At 40.2% G+C, this 20,179-nt stretch overlaps 1 protein-coding gene across 1 annotated transcript; it reads left to right on the top strand.

Annotated features, from left to right (window-relative positions):
* The first annotated feature begins 533 nt into the window (after positions 1–533).
* On the top strand, positions 534–18,286 carry lin52 (lin-52 DREAM MuvB core complex component). Its single transcript, XM_034675960.1, has 6 exons — positions 534–633; positions 5,050–5,124; positions 5,211–5,248; positions 5,376–5,442; positions 5,603–5,686; positions 17,909–18,286. Exons 1-6 carry the CDS (start codon positions 537–539, stop codon positions 17,962–17,964), a joined length of 417 nt encoding a protein of 138 aa, XP_034531851.1. The 5' UTR covers positions 534–536; the 3' UTR covers positions 17,965–18,286.
* The last annotated feature ends 1,893 nt before the right edge of the window (positions 18,287–20,179 follow it).

Raw genomic sequence — 20,179 nt, 5'->3', positions numbered from 1 at the left:
GGCATAGGGTGGCAAGTGCCACCCTAAAACACAGCCTTTCCACCCCTGTGCCACCCCAGTTGGAAGGATTTAATTCAAAGAAAAGTTTCCTTACATAATCCTAATCCTTACCCTAACCCCTAATCCTAACCCTGACCCTAATCATAACCCTAACCCTAACCCTAATCATCTGCTTTGCAGACCTTAATGGATATCATCATTGAAGACTACTTTAGATGTCGATTCACAAATCGTGAAATAACCTTTTTGAGGGCATCTATTGTTTTCAGTTACAGCATCAATAAAATAACCTGCAATGCTTCTAGCCATATCATTTTTTTGAGAAACCATCAAGGCTTAGACTTAGTATCTTATTATTATGTCAGAACTTTTTTTCTTCTTTCTCCCCCCAATTTTTTTTTTTTTTTACTTTTCCTAAAAATATATATATATATTTTTTTTTTTCAAATTTGTTTTAAACTGGCGGAAACGGGCTCCCATACTATGGAACTTTTGATTCAAGATAATAAACTCAAACGCCCCCTGCTGGCACGTTTATGAACTACAACACTACACGTCAAACCCTAGGGCGGCGGCTCCTATTGGCTGTCGTTGGTCACGTGTTTATTGTGAAGATGGCGTCTCCAAATGGAGGTAAATTCTAATTCCTTACCTTGTTATGCTGCGGTAAAATTGTTAATTTGACCTTTTCAAGAGCGTTAAATCATCAGCGACTCACATGTTGTCTCTCAGGAACATCCAGAAATGACACAGTACACATGTTAGCGTATTATTTCTACTGTTTGGAGATGTTTTAACCGTTGGCTAAAGCCCCACTAGCCCCAGTGTTGTGTGTGTCCAGTGTGTAGGGAAGCACAGGAGACAACAAGCTCTAACACATCGTACAGCTTGTTCTTAAAAGAGCTCAAACTGTGTGTGCTGCTATCTGTAAACACTGATACTCTCCAAGCTAGCTGCTGGACTGTTTACAGGTTTATTTACCTCGATGTAACAGTCTAAATGTTTTGTTGAGCAATGTCGTGATTAGTTTGGGTTTACTGACCTTACTCTTTCGATTCCTCATGATTTCACTTACACTTAAGATGACTGATTTAGATAAAGACTGTCTCATCCTGCTGGATTCTCCCTGGAAATATGCTGTTATACTGACTTTACTTCATTATTCTCTTTATCTGCAGTGTTTCTTTCCCATTGTAATCAATTGAATGATATAAAACATGCTCGTACACCACAAATACATGTTAATTCAATGGTAAATTAAACACAATGTTTATAAAAAATGTATTTCTATATGTTGTATATGAGTGATTCTATAATTAGGGGTACATTTCAGACCAATAAGAAAGTGAAAAAATCAGTATGATTTTTGGGCTGAATATTCAATTTGTTTCCACAGTAAACCCCTAGATTGTGCTAAATCCATTAATTGGCAAGCTTAAGCTCTAATGATTTCTTAAATGTTCAAATCAAAATAAACAACAGGTTCATTATTTTGTCAACTGTGTAACGGACAAAAGTTGTGTCGTAGAAGACATGAATGAAGTACTATGCATTTGATAAAACAATTGTTTGCAACGTCTTGGGTCTATTCATCCATGGTTATGTTGTTGTTTGTCTAACTGCTTTCAAAATAAGATTTTTGAGCTGACAAGTGATATTCTGTGGGATATAACACAGTTGACAACAAAATAACACAGTTGACAACAAAATAACACAGTTGACAGGAGTAACACAGTTGACAGGACACATTATGGAAATAAGAGAGAAACCTTTCTTTGCAACAATTGATTGATTTTATTTTAAATATATAATATACATTTATATATAATATAATATAATATAATTTTATATATATTTTTTTGATGGGTAACATAGTTGACATGTAACACAGTTGACATTTCCTCAATTTTTAGCCTTTGTGCTAGCTACAGACATTGAAGATGTCACCACATGACCATGATCAACTCATATTTCTGTGTGCTTTCTTTACATTTTTGTCATTAAAACACCTAAAGTAAGTACACTAGAAAGTGTTGATAACACAGTTGATGAACAATTAATCCACTCCATGTGTAGACAATCATTTTGATGAAATATCAACAAGGAGGAGTTGAAACTTATCACACTGTCTTCAAGGTTCCCACCTAGAAGGATGTGCCCTCCAGCAATGTGAGTCATATGACTTAGGAGCAAACCATTGCTGATTTATAGGGCTTTTATCAGTGGGTAACACAGTTGACAATGATTTCTCGGACACACATAAAGTTAATAATTTCATGTATATTAATGTTTTAAATAAATTTAAAAACAGCTGTATCATGTTTAAATGATTAATTTTGAACAATTCATGCTGAAATAATATATAAATACATTTATTCTATTGTTAAGTTTTAAGAGCAAACTTGACATTTAAGAAATCGGACAGCACAAAAACTTTAAATTCCAATATATAATCTGTATTTCTTGCAAAATAAATCATGGATCCTGTTAACTCTTTGTATTAAATGAAAGAGAAATATCATCCAATATAAGATTGGACATTTTTAAAAATAATGACCCATAATATTTGGTAAAATTGACAAATACACCCCATGGACTTGAAATGTACCCCTAATTATAGAATCACTCATATAGAGATATAATGGGATGATGGAGGTTGCGTAGTTGTTCAATCAGTGAGCTCTTTTAAATCGCTTCTTAAAACATACTTTTTAAAACAGTTAAAACATTTTATCTGAATTTTATTTGATCCATCTTAAGAAATGTATTTTAAAATAATTTTATTCCTTTAGAGTTCTTATAGGGAAATTGTATGTCTTTTAAAATACTGTATGTTTTAGTTCTTTATCTTAACTGCCTGTTTTATTTTGCTGCCCATGTTAAAGCTGCCGTGAGGAACTTTTGATTCATATCAATTTTGGCGCCCCATTGTGGACAAAGTGATACCTCTTATCTCTTGTTCTGTACATGCAAAAGTAGTGTTTTAAACAAAACCTCACCCTGCTGTCTTTTAACAGCCAGATTTATCACTCAATGTGATTATTTGCCATGAAAACAGCCGAAAAAGGATGCTTCTAAAGCCAAATGTCAATCATGTGGTCTGACACCTACTGAATGGTTTAAGGCATTAAAAATGACAACAGAGAAGGTATCAGTGTTGTTGATTTTGATTTTGTTTGCTTTTGAAGGTCATAAAGAGGCATCAGTGTTGGTTTCAGTCTGTTTCTCAGATGGTGAAAAACTCCTCATAGTGCCTTTAACAGTCTTTAACACACATAAACCTCAACAAGATCAATCAATCAATCAGATTTTAATTACAAAGCACATTTCGTACAATAATAATGTAACAAAATGTGCTTTACATAAACACCAATTAAGATAAATAAAATGATTTATTTATTACATTGGAGATCAATACTGATTATAGAGGTTTAAGATTTTTTTCTAAATGAAATATGTAATAAGCATGGAACAATGTACAACATGTTTTAATATTTCAATGAAAAAGTACAATTTTCGTGATGGAGCAAACATGTGACCTGTATATATAAATGCACTGTATAGTTAGTCATTTAAAATAATGTTTTGTGCTGTTTAAATTCTCATTTAATGAGTGTATTTGCAGCTAATGGGATCATTTTCTGCTTTAGTTAAGGGCTCGCAACTGAAACAGATGTACAGCCCTGTGTCCTGGAAGGCTGGGACGCATGAAGATTTATGTAACATTGAAACCCCTTTTATTGAACTAAACTTCACAGATAGATAACAGCATTCATTAAATACAGTATTCAGTTGTTTTTGGAAAAATCCTCTTGAATCTGATGCCGCCAACAGGTTTTCACTTTTATCTTTTATAGCTTTCGTCTTATAGACGTCTTAAAATGTGGAAGATACTCAAAATGGTTCATCAGATCCTAAAGGGACGTCTTCACATATCCTGAGTTATCTAACCAACATTCAAAAAACACAGACACTTTAAAACATACATTTTTGACAAGCAAAGCATGGCAGACATCGGAAGACAAAATAAACCTTCAGCAGACAGAGAGGAGTGTAGAAATTCAAACAATGCAAAATCAAAATACTGCGCAAAAGATTAACAAGAATGAATGCAAACGAAAAAGAATGAAGTGGTGGGACAGTAGACAATTCATCATTGTTGAAGAGTTTTTTCTTTTCTTTAAATACATAAATAAATGAATAAATAAAGATAGATAAGTAAAATATTTATTGATTATAAAAATAGTTGTTGCTTAGTTATTTTTTATGACTAACATCCGATCAAGTGGTCTTTGTATGCAGATCTACTTGATTTGTAAACAGCATTAAGAGGGCATATTGTTGTCTGATAGATATTGACGTTGTTTTTCCAGATCTGTTAGATGAAAAGAAGTTCTGGAATTTGTGCCTTCTCATCATAATTTCCCCACTTTTGTTGTTAACCCTCCTGGGTTTGTTTCTCAGGGACAGCAATAATGTTCCTGGGTCAACTTGACCCGGGGGATATTTAATGATCCGAAAATGTCAGAACCCAAAAAAATCCCACTCAACATTTTTTTAATCTCATTATTAACTCCATTACTAACCATTTAAATTAATATTTAGTGCAATGGTGTTCTTTAATTCACACAGATCATGGGTCAAGGAGGATAACTCACTCATTTTTTATGAACACAGTTGCAAAGAAACATTTGACACTTCTGACCCCTTTTAGCCTCCACTTTGACTGCCGGGTCAAATTGACCCACAACCAGTATCCATGTAATATAAACATGCAGGGGGGGTTGCCAATATGTGAAATGAGCCATTTTCATTTTATATGTAGTTTACGCTGATTAAGCCAAACAAGAAGTTTCATAGCAAAAAATACTTTTAACATTTTTTTTTTACTTTAAAAAGGGTCAATTTGACCCACAACATAACAGGAGGGTTAAGAAATAATATACCTGTAAAAAAGTGCATCTAGTACTAAGAGTCCCTTTAACCTCTCAACTCTTCCATCTGGTGTCATGCAGACAAAATAACCCTTCCTTTATTGTGTCATGACAGGTGATGATTTTGAATCTTCTTTGCTGAGTTTTGAGAAGTTGGACAGAGCCTCACCCGACCTGTGGCCAGAGCAGTGTAAGTGCACCGTCTCCCTTCTCATGTCTTATAATTCATTTTCACATTTTGTTTATGTTGTCCTAACCTTGATGATCTCTAAATAGTGCCTGGAGTTTCAGAATTTGCTGCATCTTGTAAAAACGTGAGTAAGATCCACTGTGGATCACTTTGATTTACAAACCTGGATAATTAAACAGGCCTGACGTTCTGTGAGATATTTACCCGATCTATAAATCAGATATAAATTGTTGTATTCTCCTTTACCCCAGCCCATCACTAATTCACCCCCAAAGTGGATGGCTGAACTTGAGAGTGAGGACATTGAAATGTTGAAAGGTAATGTACCAAACTGTGCTGAAATTATGAGAAACCCCTTCATACCTGTAACTGTGGACAAAGATATTTTTCATGTATAATCCTGTCAAATGAGGGTACATTTTTCTGACATCACTTCCTTGCAACTAAGAGCTGTCGTCCCTGTGTTATCTTTCTGTAGAGCTGGGCAGTCTGACCACGGCTAACCTGATGGAGAAGGTGAAAGGGCTTCAGAACCTGGCGTACCAGCTGGGATTAGAGGAGTGTGAGTACAAGGAATACACAACATGAGATGTACAATCAGAAACTGTATTTTTAAAGGGCGAGTCACAGAATTCCTGTCTTATCAAACATCTGAATCAGCAACAGGTTAGTGGCAGCTGCAGAACACATCATTAGAGTTGCAAAGGGGTGGAAAATTTCCGGAAAGTTTCTGGTAAATTTCCATGGGAAGTTAAGCTGTGGGATTTTGGAAATATTCCAAATTGGAAACTTTCCATGGGAATTTATAGGAATTAACTGGGAATTGAGGGGAATTTAATGGAAAGGTATCATATCCAATATAAATGTTTTTTTGTCATAAGCAGACGTCCATCCAAAATAATCCAATTAAAACAGATTTATTTGTAAGTAGAACTTTATCAAGTGTTTGATATTTTATTGAACAATCAATTCTTTCATTGAAGAGCAAAAACATGAATATTGTGTTAAATATTACTCATCCCCCCGACCCAACACATTCAAAAATTAACAAAAGTGCAATCCCAACACAGTCTCATTCAAAATGTTAAATGAAAAGAGCCGCTCTCCCTCCAAAAAAGTCACATTCAACATGCAAATAAAAAAGCATCTTCTTGCAGGAAATCTGGTTGTTTTAGTCAGGATTATGCTAAAATATATTTCCCCCAACTATATTTAAATTCCCTATTAAGAGCCAACCTTCAGTTTAGTAAATTCCTGGTTTATTCCCATAAATTCCCATTCATTCCCATGGAAAATTTCCAACTTTGAAAATTCACGGAATTTTGCAACCCTACACATGATTCAAGGTTTATCACAAGCACCTGACTGAGACACGTGTCACCACTAGATGGTGCTCATAGCCTTTCTTTACAATCTATGTAGCGTATGAAGGAGCATCCAGTCTGCTCTCGCATTAAAACAGGCTGGGGCCACATGGGCTTACATGTTTTCATCCAAAAACAGAACACATCATTTTAAAACTTTGCAACACAGAATCATCTCTCCATTCTTGCTAAATAAGTTCACTCTGATGTCATTAAACAGCAGATTTGGGTCAATCTTCATAAATTGGAAAAGGTAAGAGACAATGGTTTGCCCACACAAGCCCATACAACAAGTGCCCAAGCATTTGATGGATGCAAAATCGAGTTTTTAATCCATTCCCGGCTGCCTCCATTGTCATAATCCTTATGGAGTGTGGATTAGAGAGATGTAGCTAAGTGCTCATATTTCCTGAGAAAATGGGTATTTTTTTTTCCAGTTTAAAAAGCGCACAAGCAATAAAGAATCACGGTGAAGCCCCCCTGTTACTGGAATGGAATATATAAATAAATGCATGTTTATTTGATTTCTAGGTCAGTTAAATTCACTCTACATGTCTGAACCTCTGAACACATAAAGTGAGCAGAGATGAAAAAGCATTTGTTGCGCTGTGATCTACTTGCAGCAGCTTTGAATGAGTGCAGTGCTTTGTAAACTACCCAAAGACAGCTTGCATGCATGAACTAAATCATGTGAGACATCATTTGAGAAGGCTTTGTTGGAAATTGAGAGATGGTTATGCTGGAACTTTTTAATTTTTGAAAGGAATCAGCAGCTTTAAGGCAAAGAAGTGATCACTCGTTTCATATTTGCAGTGACACGATGCACAAATATCAAACTGAGACAATCCTGAAAGTCTAGATGAGACTAACTACTTATTAAGCAGCTATGGATTGTGTAGCATGTGTTGTATTTTCACCAACCCAAGTCACAAATTAATTTCATTGAAAAAGTGTCTAATCTCGCTGACTCCCCAGCATGTAATCTGGCTGGCCTGGCATAAAGATGTTAGCTGTCACAGGTGCTGCCGGCCTGCAGGCTTTGCAATCATGTCATGTACCTTGAGGACGACGGGACACAATGACGGTTATTACGGGTTTCGGGGCAGCTCTGTAATGGGTGCCTGTTTAATGCTCTCTGGTTTAATTTTCTCCTTTTCCCGGCTGTCACTGGAGGCCCTGTAAATCTCAGCTACTTTTTCATCATGTTTGTGCACTCTTCAGTGCCCGTAAACGAGACTCCGCAGAGGCGCGGTGGAGCAAGGGCCGGGGGACAGGATTTACTGCCCCTCCCCCTTCAACATGTGGACCATTAAAGAGGGAGCTGGTTAATGGGCAGAGCACAATCAGGCAGTGAGAAGTCACCCACTTCACAGCAGTGGAGAAGGGAACCTGGACTGGACATTACAGCAGGACCAGCATTCCTTTATACCCAGGATAAACCTGAGCATTACTAGTTCTGGTTTCAGCTGTATAGCCCTGCTGACATATATATTAACATAGATATGAGGGAGGATTTCACACACCCTAACCCCCCCCTTACACCCACCTGCCCTCCACCCATAAGCACCCCCCAATAATAGCTGTATGACGCTGGCCCCGTCTGGTCCCAGAGGGGTTTGACGCGTGCCTCTTCCTCAGGCCCCAGCTGTTACTCCGCCCCGTGATGAATGCCCCTGTCGTGGGCCGCTGAGCGTGGGCATCAAGCCGGCGGTCTCAGGGGAAAGCTGAGGACTCTGATAAGTGCTGTTATTGGAGGTAATTGAAAGCTGAGTGTTCCTTTGGGACACGCTGGAGGGGCCTGAGTTAAAGAGCACCAAACTGTTAGAGCTGGTGATGGTGCTCTGTCACACTTGTAGGCTCAAGGCTACAGAATACTTTTCTACATCAAGGATGGGCGGTTAGAAAAGGTTTATACTGCAGACTGCTCAGTTATTACAATTTGGATTTTTTTTTTCCTCACTGAAAACATTTTGAAACCAATCACAGAAGATTATTAGATTCTTACTGTCAAGCTAACAGCTATAGCTTCTGGGCTTAGTAGAATTTGAAGGGATGATATGTTTCCAGGGCAGTTGTTTTGGGAGGGTACATTATCCAAACTCACTTGTCAGCACTTTAAGTCACTCTGAAACGGTCTTAGACAGATTCAAATCAAGGATTAGGTCTGTCAGTGTGTCCAGTTAAAGCCTATTAAAAACAACATGCCAGATACCCCCATGAGTTTGAACATCCGCCCTGTTGTTGTTAAGCTACATTACATATATTTAATATCACCACATTAATCAGACAGTCCAATGTTGACTACTTTAACAGTGTTATTAAAACATCACAAAACCACTTGTAATATTATCACCTTACTTCATCGAGTCTTGCTGTCATGTTGTCGAAGTCGCATAACAAGCCTAAGTTATAAGAGCAGAAAAGTATGCAGTCTAGTTTTTACATTTGATGACTAAAACAACTAAACTTATCACTTGGACACAAATCTGCTTAATTAGAGTCCAGGGCTCACTTGAAATCCTTGAAAATGCTTGCATTTTAATGTTGTGTTTTCAAGGTATGAAAAATGCTTGAATTTTGGGTCTAAGTGCTTGTAAATGCTTGAAATTGTAATCATATATGTTTCACAATTAACAGCAATCTGACTCAACAGATTGATTAAATGAAGATAAATAAAATAGTCAAATGTAAGGTGGTGTGATGATTCCCAGCAGCCGTACCGCTGTCACCCGCGGGGTGTTTGTAGCTCGGGGCAGGTTATCGCATGACTGCGGTCGTCGGCGACTAGTCTCGTCTAAAAATACCGTGTTGTGCCTGAGCCGGCGGCCGCAGAGTTGGAGGCTAGGCCAACAGCGCCCCACAAATAAATCTTTCATATAGGTTTCTGTTGAACCTACATGACTTATAGAAACCTATACGGCTCTGGGGGCTCATACACGTTTTTCATGGTCAAATTCAAATTCAAACTTTTCAAGTACTACTTTTCATGACATAGCGTAAGAGAGGCATGAAGATTTGCACTTGTTTTTCATATCTTTTCTTCTGTTAAAATTGATATTGTTATTTGTTATTGATACTGTTATTAATAAGTCTTCAATATTCAGACACAAGCAGCAGCCGTATCGCTGTCACCTGTTGGATGTTTGTAGCTCGGGGCAGGTTATCTCATAACCGCGGTTGGTTAAAGTCTCGTCTAAAAATACCGTGTCATGCCAGGCCTCTCCTGCTGGATACGAAGGCACGACAGGGTGTTTCTCATCGAGACCCGTCACAGACCGACCGCGGACATGCACTGACCGGCTCCGAGCTACAAACATCCTGCGAGTGACAGCGATACGGCCTCTGCTTGTGTCTGAACATTGAAGGCTTATTAATAACAGCATCATTAACAATATCAATTTTAACAGAAGAAAAAATATGAAAAAGGTGCAAATCTTCATGCCTCTCTTACTGTATGTCTTGAAAAGTAGTACTTGAAAAGTTTGAAAATTGACCTTCAAAGTCCTTGAAAAGTAGTCGAATTTGACCATGAAAAAAGCGTACAGACCCTGAGAGCTGTCTATATCAACAGAAACCTATACAAAAGATTTATTTGTGGAGTGCTGTTGGCCTAGCCGTCTTAGCGTGCCCCCCATATACAGAGGCTATAGTCCTTGTCGCAGGTTCGACTCCCGGCCTCGACCATTTGCTGCATGTCTTCCCCCGCTCTCTGCTCCACGTATTCCCTGTCTCTCTTCAGCTGTCCTATCCATTAAAGGCCAAAATGCCCAAATGATAGAACTTTAAAGGTTTATTTTCCTGTGTATTTTGATTTTATACTTTTACTTATTTTCACTCTATTGACATGGAGGAGGCGGGCTTAATAACCTCAATCTCTTGACTTCACTCTTTGGGAGCTCTCATGTCATCCATCCTTTATGATAGACTTTCTCAATAATAATTGTTTGACAATAATTTAAAGACATCAACTTCCATACGACTTGTCTTTGCTCTTTTTGTCCTGACATTAGAGAATCAGACACTTTAGAAAGAACGTGTCTCTGAACATATAAATGAAAGTACGGCAGCACGCAGGTATCATCACTGCTTCACACCGTGGAAAGCTTTGGTATCTTGGTTCATACAGCATTGTTTGGTGTACTCTGGGTGTTGGACCACCTGTTGTCTCTCATGGAGAACCACAGAGCACTTCTGATGCCACCCCACACAGACCCAGGCTGACCCCTGTTGTGTCTACCTGTGTGAAGGTGAGACTGAAGGTCGCCCTGCCCTGACAGCTCCTAATGGGCCCGCATTCACCACCATCCCCTCCTTCTTCTCCTCCTCCTCCTCCTTCTACTCCTCCTCCTCCTCCTCACCCTTAGGATCAATCTCCGACCTATTAGAAGCGTGCCGCTGCTGAATATGATTGCATTCACTGGGCTCCACTGGCGCTAATGTGCCTCCATCAATCCATCAGGCTGGCTGACCGTGGGGCGGGCCGTTATGAAGTGCCTGAGCTGACAGCCGCTGAATGAGGAACAGGGGATGTTTCCCCACCGCCACTGCTACCACCCTTCCTCCTCCTCCTTCTCCTCCTCCTCCTCACCTCTAGTAGTCTCCTGTGTCTGTCCTCTGGTGAATCATAGTTGGGATGAATGGCAGTGGTGTTGTGCAACTCTCGTTTAAGATGACAGGGTTGCTGTAAGGAAAGTGAAACAAGGACTGAGGGTATTTTAGCCTCAAAAGTTTAGTTTTTACCACCCTAACAGGGCTTGTGTTGTTATTTTTCTTAAACTGGCTCCCTGAAGAGTTTCTTTTTGCTGCTACAGTGATATCTCCATTGTTGTAAAACTCTCCAGCAGCTCTGCACACATTTTGTAGAAAAGGATGACACGATTCTCTCTTTCCTCTGTGTAGCAGGTTGCAGCTGTGTCTGATAGAGCCTGTCCTTATCTTAAACAGCATCAGTGTCGGAGTTGTGTGAAAGCAGAGGCAGGCACAGCTTCAACACACACATGCAGACACACACACCCGCACACCGCTCCTCAGTTCTGCCAGCCTGCCGCCTCCCTGAGCAGATCGGAAATGACACCTCATTTCCATAAAGGCATTAGAAATTCATTGGATTTTCTTTCCCAGCTAATCATAGCACGGGTGTAAAACCTTTTAGGCTTTTTAATGAATGATTTTTGACTGATTGCCTATTAATAAGGACACCTCTTGAACAGGCGCAGGCTGGGGCAGGGGTTGGGAGGTGCAGATGTGTTTGTTTTGGTGTGTGATTGTGTGTGTGTGTCAGCCAGGCGAAAATGCATTGGAGGAGAAGGAGGGAGGGGGAGGAGAGGAGGGGTGGGCCCTCTCGGTTGGGACATAAAGAGGAACCAGTGGCTCCCCTGGGAAATCACAGCTCGTGTCTGCATCTTAAATATCCCTGTGAAGTATCAATAAGTGGGTAATTGAATTTTGAACACAAACATGAGCGTCATGTGTATGTGTTGCTGGAGGGAGGGAGGGGTGCAGGCTGAGTGTGTGTGTGTGTGCCTTCAAGTGTTTCTTTGCTCGTGTGTTTCATCTCCTCTGTGTCTCCCTCGTCCCCAGAGAGGAGGGCGGTGAAAGAGGATGTTAAATCCATTAAATAAAGCTTACAGGCCATAATAGCTGAGCAGCCTGTGGCGGTGGGCAGAGAGGGTCAGATAAGTCCTCTTTGCTCTTAATGAAAGTGTATCGGGGCAGTCGGGGCGGGGGTCCAGGACTCCAGTTAACCCAGGTGGTCATCTGTCTTTGGAGCTAACAGGGGTCCAGCCGCTCACGGCGAGCGTGCCATCCAGAGAGGCCGGCATGGGGTGGGGGGTTATCAGGGGGGGTGAAGTGATGATTACTCTCATTTCATACACAGGGGGATTGTGGTGGGGGGTGGGAGTGAGCTGTGACAATGACACCCTGATCAGTCACTGTAAATGAGGGGAGAGTAAGATGTTACAGCATCACATTTACATTCCAGCCTCTTGGGAAATGAAACAGGTTTGTGAAGCAGAGAAAACTGCAGAAAGATTTTTGGTGATAGTTTAAGGCCTTTTTGTTTGATATGGAAAAAGGGCGGCGTTTTAAATAGCCACAGGGCATATTTAGCTGTTTCCAGATATAGGTTAATCTCCATTGTTACAATGTACCTCAGCAGCAGTAATCAGGCTCAAATCTACATGCAGAGGATTACTGTGCTGATGTAGAAGCTGAGGGGGTACAGGAGCCTTCAGCAGGCTGCTCTTTTATCTGCTCCACACTGGCCTCTCTTTACTTCAGACCTCATTCTGATGATAACCCGGCAAAGCTGTTTGTTTTTACCGCGTCTATTTATGGATAAAAAAAATCATTCAAATTACTCGGATAAAAATAGATTGCTGTCAGGACTGTCTGTCATTGGTAAAATGATTATACACAGCATGATGCGGCCGTGTTTACTGACCTGGCATGTTGGACTGTGATGGAATCTGAAGACAGTCGGGTCTAAATGATAATTAGAGAGCAACAAATCAACAGGGCAAGGAGATGGCCTGCAAGATCCATAAGGTGTCATTTAGTATGGATGGCAGCCGTAACAAGATGCTGATTAACTTAGTGCAAAATTAGTAATTGACCTTTCTAATCAACTAAACAAATCTCTAAGTCCCTCTAATCAGTATTGATCTCTCATGTTGTATGACAAAGCTTGTTTGTGAGTGTTTGTGTAGATGAGCGTGCAAGTATGTGGAAGTGTGTGTTCAAGACTTTCTAACTTCCTCTGTATTCATACATCTTTGAAAAACTTTGATCAACTTCGCAGAACAAAACCTTTCTGCATTTTACGAACATTTTAAGACTTCAATCTTCTTTTATGAGCATGTTTTTTTTTTTATCTTCTCTTGGATGTTTCTGTTATTTGTATGAAGCACAATGAGTTGCCTCTGTGTATTAAATGTGCTTTATGACTAGATTTGCCTTGCCTTCTAAATTACCTGAAAAACAAAGTATCGTTGTAGCAAAGTTTGAAATCCTAAATGCATCATCACATTTTTCTCCAACTTTCTTGTTAAAGCGATAGTTCGTACTTCAGTACTTGTAAAAAGTAAGTGTTTTATCCACAAGAGATCTTTGTCAGTATACTGACTGAAAATGTCCAGCGCCTTACTTTGCCGCCAGAAAGCATGTTCAGTTTTGCGCTATTCTCAAGACATACATGTTCCTCCACCTGCAGCCACTGATCAGCTGTTTGGCTTGAAAAGAGACAAAAATACCCCTTCCCTTGTAGTCTAGTGGTTAGGATTTGGCGCTCTCACCGTGCAGCTTGGTTCGATTCCCAGTCAGGGAACTCCCTTTGGGTGGCAGTAGCTTAGTCCATAAGGACTTTGCTTGGGAATCGGTTAAAGTCCTGCAGCCTGTTGCACCAGCTGTGCGTAAGTTGTGTCCTAAGTTAGAGAGTAAAGTCCACACTAAACCAGACATTGAAACTAGTTGGTTTGTAACTTAAGTTGTGTCATTGTTTGGTTGCACCACAGAGACGTAAGGTTCATCTTAACTAGTAGACCGTAACGTCCAAACTGACCAAAACATTGTCGCAGACATGACGTTCAACTTCCAGCAGCCAATCAGAGGAAAGCACCAATTTTGATGCATTGTTATCTTTCCTGCCTAATCTTCTCGGAACATATTTTTCCAAAGGATGTAATCTCTCGCAGATAACTCGTTGCCGACATAATATAGCTGGGAGAACTCTCCGTATCTCCTCATCCTCCAAACCATCCCACCTTTCAAAACAACGCGCAATGGCAGCCGATATATGCTACGGAGGACTTTACACCTACTAGGAGCTAAGTGGAAGAATTACATTGTAACTTAGGGTTTCGTTGAAACTATCTCAGCTGGTGCAACGCCCAAAACGTTAGTAGAGTGTAAACTCAATCCTAAATGAGAAATTGCGTTCAAACTAGGCTACGTTTGAGCTTACACCCAGTTTGTGCAACAGGCTGCTGGTATGGACCAAGTTTGTCAATTGGACCAGTGGCTGGAGGTTCATTTGCCTGGGCACTGCTGAGATGCCCTTTAGCGAGGCACTGAAAGCCCAACTGCTTGGATGGAGCTGATTGTTGGCAGCCTCCTCACTCTGACATCCCTCCATAAATACGTGTTTGTGCATGAGTGTATGTATAAAAAATTGTGTGTAGCATGATCTAAAAACACCAGTGTAAAACTTGAATTTCTTGGATTAATCAAGTCCATGTTACGTTAGTACCATCTGTCTTCACTATCTTGTGAGGTAGTTGACCTCAGTGGAAGTAGCCTTTGTAGTTGTGAGGTACAGACAGACAGTTTTCTTTAAATGCATGATTACGACTCAGGGTGGAAAGCTGTTATAAAGTGGTGCTGCTAGACTCATTCTCCTCACTTTGTATCCAGTAAGCTTTGGCAGCAAAGTGGTTGCTTGCTTCTTCCATCTTCTGGCTAACACACAGAAACTGAATAAAATACCTCTCTCTATTTCATACTGGGATATTGGTCGCACCGATGTATAAGCCGCTAGATTCACATCACAAATGTAACTTAATTTGATAAATAGATGATAAAATTATCAGATTCCCTTTGGCTGCTTTAGTTTTAGCATCATGATATTGCATTACTGTCTTCATAGTGGAGTTTCCATCCAAATATTCTTAATTGTACTTATAACAACAATACTAAAGGACACTAAACTAAATTAAAAAGTACATATTTTTATGTATTAGTAGATAAACTGTTGGTTCATTGGGGTAAATAGTTGTTGGCACAAACCCTGTAGAAGCAGACAGCCAATAAGATAAACTGAGTGTCAGTGATAGTTTGAACAAAAACGATGCCTTCCTGTTTGTTCTAAGTCAGACTGCTTGCCTCTCCACAAAGCTCTGATATTAGTCTGTCGACAGTGTTTTTCAGTGTTTAGACTGTTTTTCTTGAATATGCAGCACTTTGGTGAGTAAAATGCACATAAAACAAGCCTATGCTTACCTTTTTTACTAGCTTATCTTTATATTGCATGTGAATAAGAGGTCTGAGAAAAAGTCCCTTTTTGCATGCCTGCTTTTTCCCAAACCTTTCATATACGCTGATCGTTTGCTGATGTTTTCGTTTTATCTCAGCACTGACACAGAGCCCACCCTCACCTTGCCAATCAGTTTCCCCCGTATTTCCTTGTTATAAAAAGAGAGCCACACATCATAAATTGAGCTCTGATTTATGTTTAATGGGGTCTTTAATGTGATGATATGAATGATATTTCTCTCTGAGCAGGGGGAGGCTGAAGTGAACCTTAATTAATGAGACGCTTGGTGGGGCGAGGGGTCTCCGGAGGAGTGGCACAGCCTTCACTGATCTCTTTTACAGTTTGGGCTCATCATAAGATGGAGAAAGTGATGACAAGAGAGAGAGAGGCACTATGGGATAAAAATCCGAAAAATTAACCGCTATCCTTTACCATTCCTGGTGTAACTGCTCCTGATAAGAAAGTGACATCAAAGTACCCGCGGCTTCAGGGTCATCCACATGTAATTGCTTTCCCCCAGCCTAATTTTGATGGCTTGATTTCAATCTAAAGCACCCTTTGCATGTCCAGAGGTCCCCTGATGACTTTGTTTAGGGTGATTCAAAGAGACAGCAAAGTGCAAAATGAATCCTTCCCATTCCAATTAGCATCATCTTTAACCTAATGAGGGACACCTCAAGGTGACGTGGCCCCCACGCCCAGATGCACCATTATCATTCCACACCAAGCGGCTCGTCGAAATTACTAACTGGCCCGGGCTTTTTCATTAGCCGCTGCAGGGAGGGGGGGGCGGGGCCTCGTCACATCAGCACACAGGCAGACAGCAGCCATCTTCATCACAGTCTTCCTGTAGGCATGATAAAGGAGGATGCTGTTCTGCTTAACGCCTGTTTGAAATCAATCTGTCCTAAGCTTCTCTGCTGTCTTATATTTGTGCAATGTACCATTAAAAATAAATAGAGTTGCTGAGGCGATATTTGCGACTTATAAAAGCTGCAGTGGAGACGAGAGCCTGATCCTCTTATCTATACCAAAGAGCAATTACTGAACCTGGATGCAGTCTCTCCAGGGTCTCTAATGCTGCTACAGCAAAGTCCCCACAGTGATACAAGTGTTTGTGTGTAACAGAAAAGCCTCAGCAATAAGTGTCTCCCAAATGAAGACCTCATTCACACAGGGTCATCATCAGGGATAGTTTTATCTGTCTGTGTCACAGTGTAAACAAACTTCAGATTAGTTAGTTTTTAAGGACTTCAAAAATTCTAACAATGGTTTTTATTTTACTTACATGTGTCATTTCAGCTCCTGATGGAGTGAAACTTTGAATACAGGTCGGAAATGTTTTCACCTAAAACAACAAATCTACTATGTAACTGTTTGATATAAGTATTGCTTCATATATTAATAGGGGTCAATGCTCTCTTAGGAAGAAACACAACACTAAAAATAAACTCACAAGACTATGTATTCTATAAAACAGAATCAGAAAAAAAGGATGAACTAAACGGCTCTTACAGGACCATCTCTTAGATTATTAGTGTCCTTAAAAAAGCCAAGCTATCTTCTCATAACCACTTTGTATACTGTAGTTCATACATATTAATCTTTGCGTGATTATTATTCTCCCATTATCAATTTTTTTTGGTTTCAATGTTTGAAGTTGAAATAGGAAAGATTAAAAAGAAACATTAGTATTATTATTTAATTTTCTGTTGCATTTTCTATTCAGTTCAACATCTTTTGAACCCTCAGGTCTGATCTCACAACCTCTTGTGAGCTGAAGGGTTCCTTTTTAAAAAAAAATCTTCTTATCCATCATTTCTTTTCTATCTATTTTGCCCCGAAAGTGATTCCCTTATTCTGACTTCCAGTTATTTCTCACTTATTGCATACATCATCCATAACCCATAATCACAAGTCTAGGTTAATAGACATTTTGTGTCTCATCTTCCTTGCATTGCATACACACAAACACACAAACACACAAACACACAAACACACATACGCGCACACACACACACACACACATACTCATGCATGCATATAGCGTTGAGTACATGCACCTCACTACATTGAGACAGCAATCAGGCAGATCACAAGGTAGCTAGTCTCAATTTAATGTTGTTTTCCATGTCCTGAATGAACAGATGTTTGTATAAATTGCCTCCCTGTGTGACACTGCCGATATTAAAAACATGCTTTGCATTGCTAAACAACAGTTCTGAGGGGGTAAGAGCTGCAGGCACATACTAGAAGACTGGTGTTTTTTTCTCATTGAACAACTTACCAAGGTGTAAAACTAATCTTATTTTCTAGAAAGCTTATTATTTTTTTTTTTTTAAAACCCTCTCTTGTTGGATGTATGTTTTTATGTCTGTTTGTTTTCCAGCCAGGGAAATGACCAGGGGGAAGTTTCTGAATATCTTGGAGAGGCCAAAGAAGTGACATGTCATTTTTTCATTTTTTTTTCCAAGCAAGAGGAAACTTTGGACTGCAACATAAACTTGCCTTCACTCTGAACATGGTCAGACCTTCACAACACATTTTAAAGACTTTGCATTCAAACCTAAGCTCCTTAGTGCACCTGATGTCCTCTTAGATAGATGCCTTCACATTTCTGGTAAACTTTGAGATGCATTGGCTCTCTCTGAATTTCTCTGTAGCTTGTTGATCAAAATGTTCACTATTTATTCATATTTCTATTTTAAACATGATTTGCAGTTTTTTGCAGTTTGTGAGGTTGTATAATAAAGATTTAAAACTCAAAGATGATTGGCCTGAATGATTCATGTCGCAGTTTGCAGCAGCTAACTTTGGTGATGCAACAGGTCTTTAATCAGGGCAATCACTCCATTCAGTGCAGCAACCCCAACATGAGAGTGCTTTCCCGGCTACCAGGCCATGTTTTCCGTTTAATGAGCATTGGAAGCTGGGTCCCCTACACAAAACATTGCGTAAAAATAATATTGCTCATTGTCATCGCCTTTAATGAGAGTTGACATAATTACTAGGACCATTTCTTCTCTAATTAGCACACTTCAGGCTTGTCGGAGCTAGCGGCCGGGCAAAAAGAGAATCAGACAGGCATGCCGAAAGGGAAACAAAAAGAAGTCCATCCGCCATAATTAGGTAAGACAATGGCTCGGACTGTTCTCGGCTGGAGATGTCGCTGGAGCTTTGGCCACTCACCCCCAATAAGTTACACTACTCTGCAGGCCGCTAATAAGCCCCTCATCGTCCTTCCGATTCACACGGACAGAGGCCGCCATTGCATACGCGGCTTCACACCCACCCCCTGCCTCTTACGCGGACCCTTTATCCGTCCTCTGGAACTATGGAATATTCACACAAACTGCGGGTCCCAAAAAGAGCAAGTTTCTCCCTAAGAAAACTTAGTGGGGCCGTGAGCGTCCCATGACCTGATAGAGGGCAATGAGTTAGTTCACTTTTATCTATATGAAAATATTTAAGCTATAGTTTTCTGGTTTTCTCATAGGCTGTGTCGATAGTTTTAATAAAAATAAATCCTATTCAGGGCTTTGAATGCAACATTGCTTTATAACAGGAGGGGCTATTTCAGTTAAAGCTGATAAATGATGTAGGTTTTTATTTTTTTAATTGAGTTGAACTATGCTCCTCAAAAAAGACTCATCATTTATAGAACAAGATCCTGCATGAAACATCCTTATGGGTCATAGCCTTTATTTTGGCCCAGTCGTTTCAGTCACAAATGCTTTTTACTGTTGTATATAGTGAAGATCAGGGCCAGCCAATTCAACTTTTATTTGGCATAGTTTCGTATAAAAGTGTTAATATGCCTCAATTGTAGCAAATCATAATTTGATGTTTAATTGAGTTGCATACATTTTACGGAATTTGAATAGCCTAGTTTTTTTTTTTGTTTTTTTTTACAATTTTACAACTTAGCACAATAAACTGATAGGCTGCGTAATTACAATGTCTCTGCGTGAAATAAAGTTTTTGCTCGTATTCAGGCCCCTGGATGTGACCCTTCCTCTGCTGGCACTGGTTGCATGCGGACACTTGTTGCTGCTGACCGATGAGCATGCAGGCTGCTGAGCTGAGCGTTGACGTGGTAAGCGACCTGACATCCTCAATACGCTGCACGCACTGCTGGCTGCCTGTCACCCGCAGCCTCCCTCCCTGCAACCCGTTAGAGAAACGGGTCAGTCTCCGCAGTGCTGCTCATCCATATGGAGGGAAAAATCCCAGCTCCTGCATCCATCTATCTATCCATCCATCCACCCTTCTTTCCGCAGCGCGCTGCCTTGACCTCACATAGCCCCTGTGCCCCGACAAACGTCAATCCGATGTGCCCTGAGTCCTTAAATTAGCTGTCAATTAGTGCAAATTAATCAAGTGCTCGCCTAATTAAGCAATTACGACGGGCAGCTACCAAACACGCCATTGTGGAGGAGCCATGAGAAAGCTGCGGGGCCTGCAAACTCTCTGTACAGACGAGGGGAGGGGGTCAAGCAGGGGGGGCATCGCATCACATCACGCCTTGCTATGTGCTTTGGGAAAGCACGGGCTCCGGCTGTGCTCGAGTTTTTTCCCTGACTCGGCTCTACATGTGTGCTGTCATCAAGTTTTTTGCAGCCTGGTCCAATTGGATGCAGCTTAATAGCAATACTGAACC

Source organism: Notolabrus celidotus, chromosome 22, assembly GCF_009762535.1.
Source record: "Notolabrus celidotus isolate fNotCel1 chromosome 22, fNotCel1.pri, whole genome shotgun sequence".
In the NCBI taxonomy this organism is placed as follows: Eukaryota; Metazoa; Chordata; class Actinopteri; order Labriformes; family Labridae; genus Notolabrus; species Notolabrus celidotus.
This window is presented reverse-complemented; position numbering and strand designations above follow the sequence as displayed.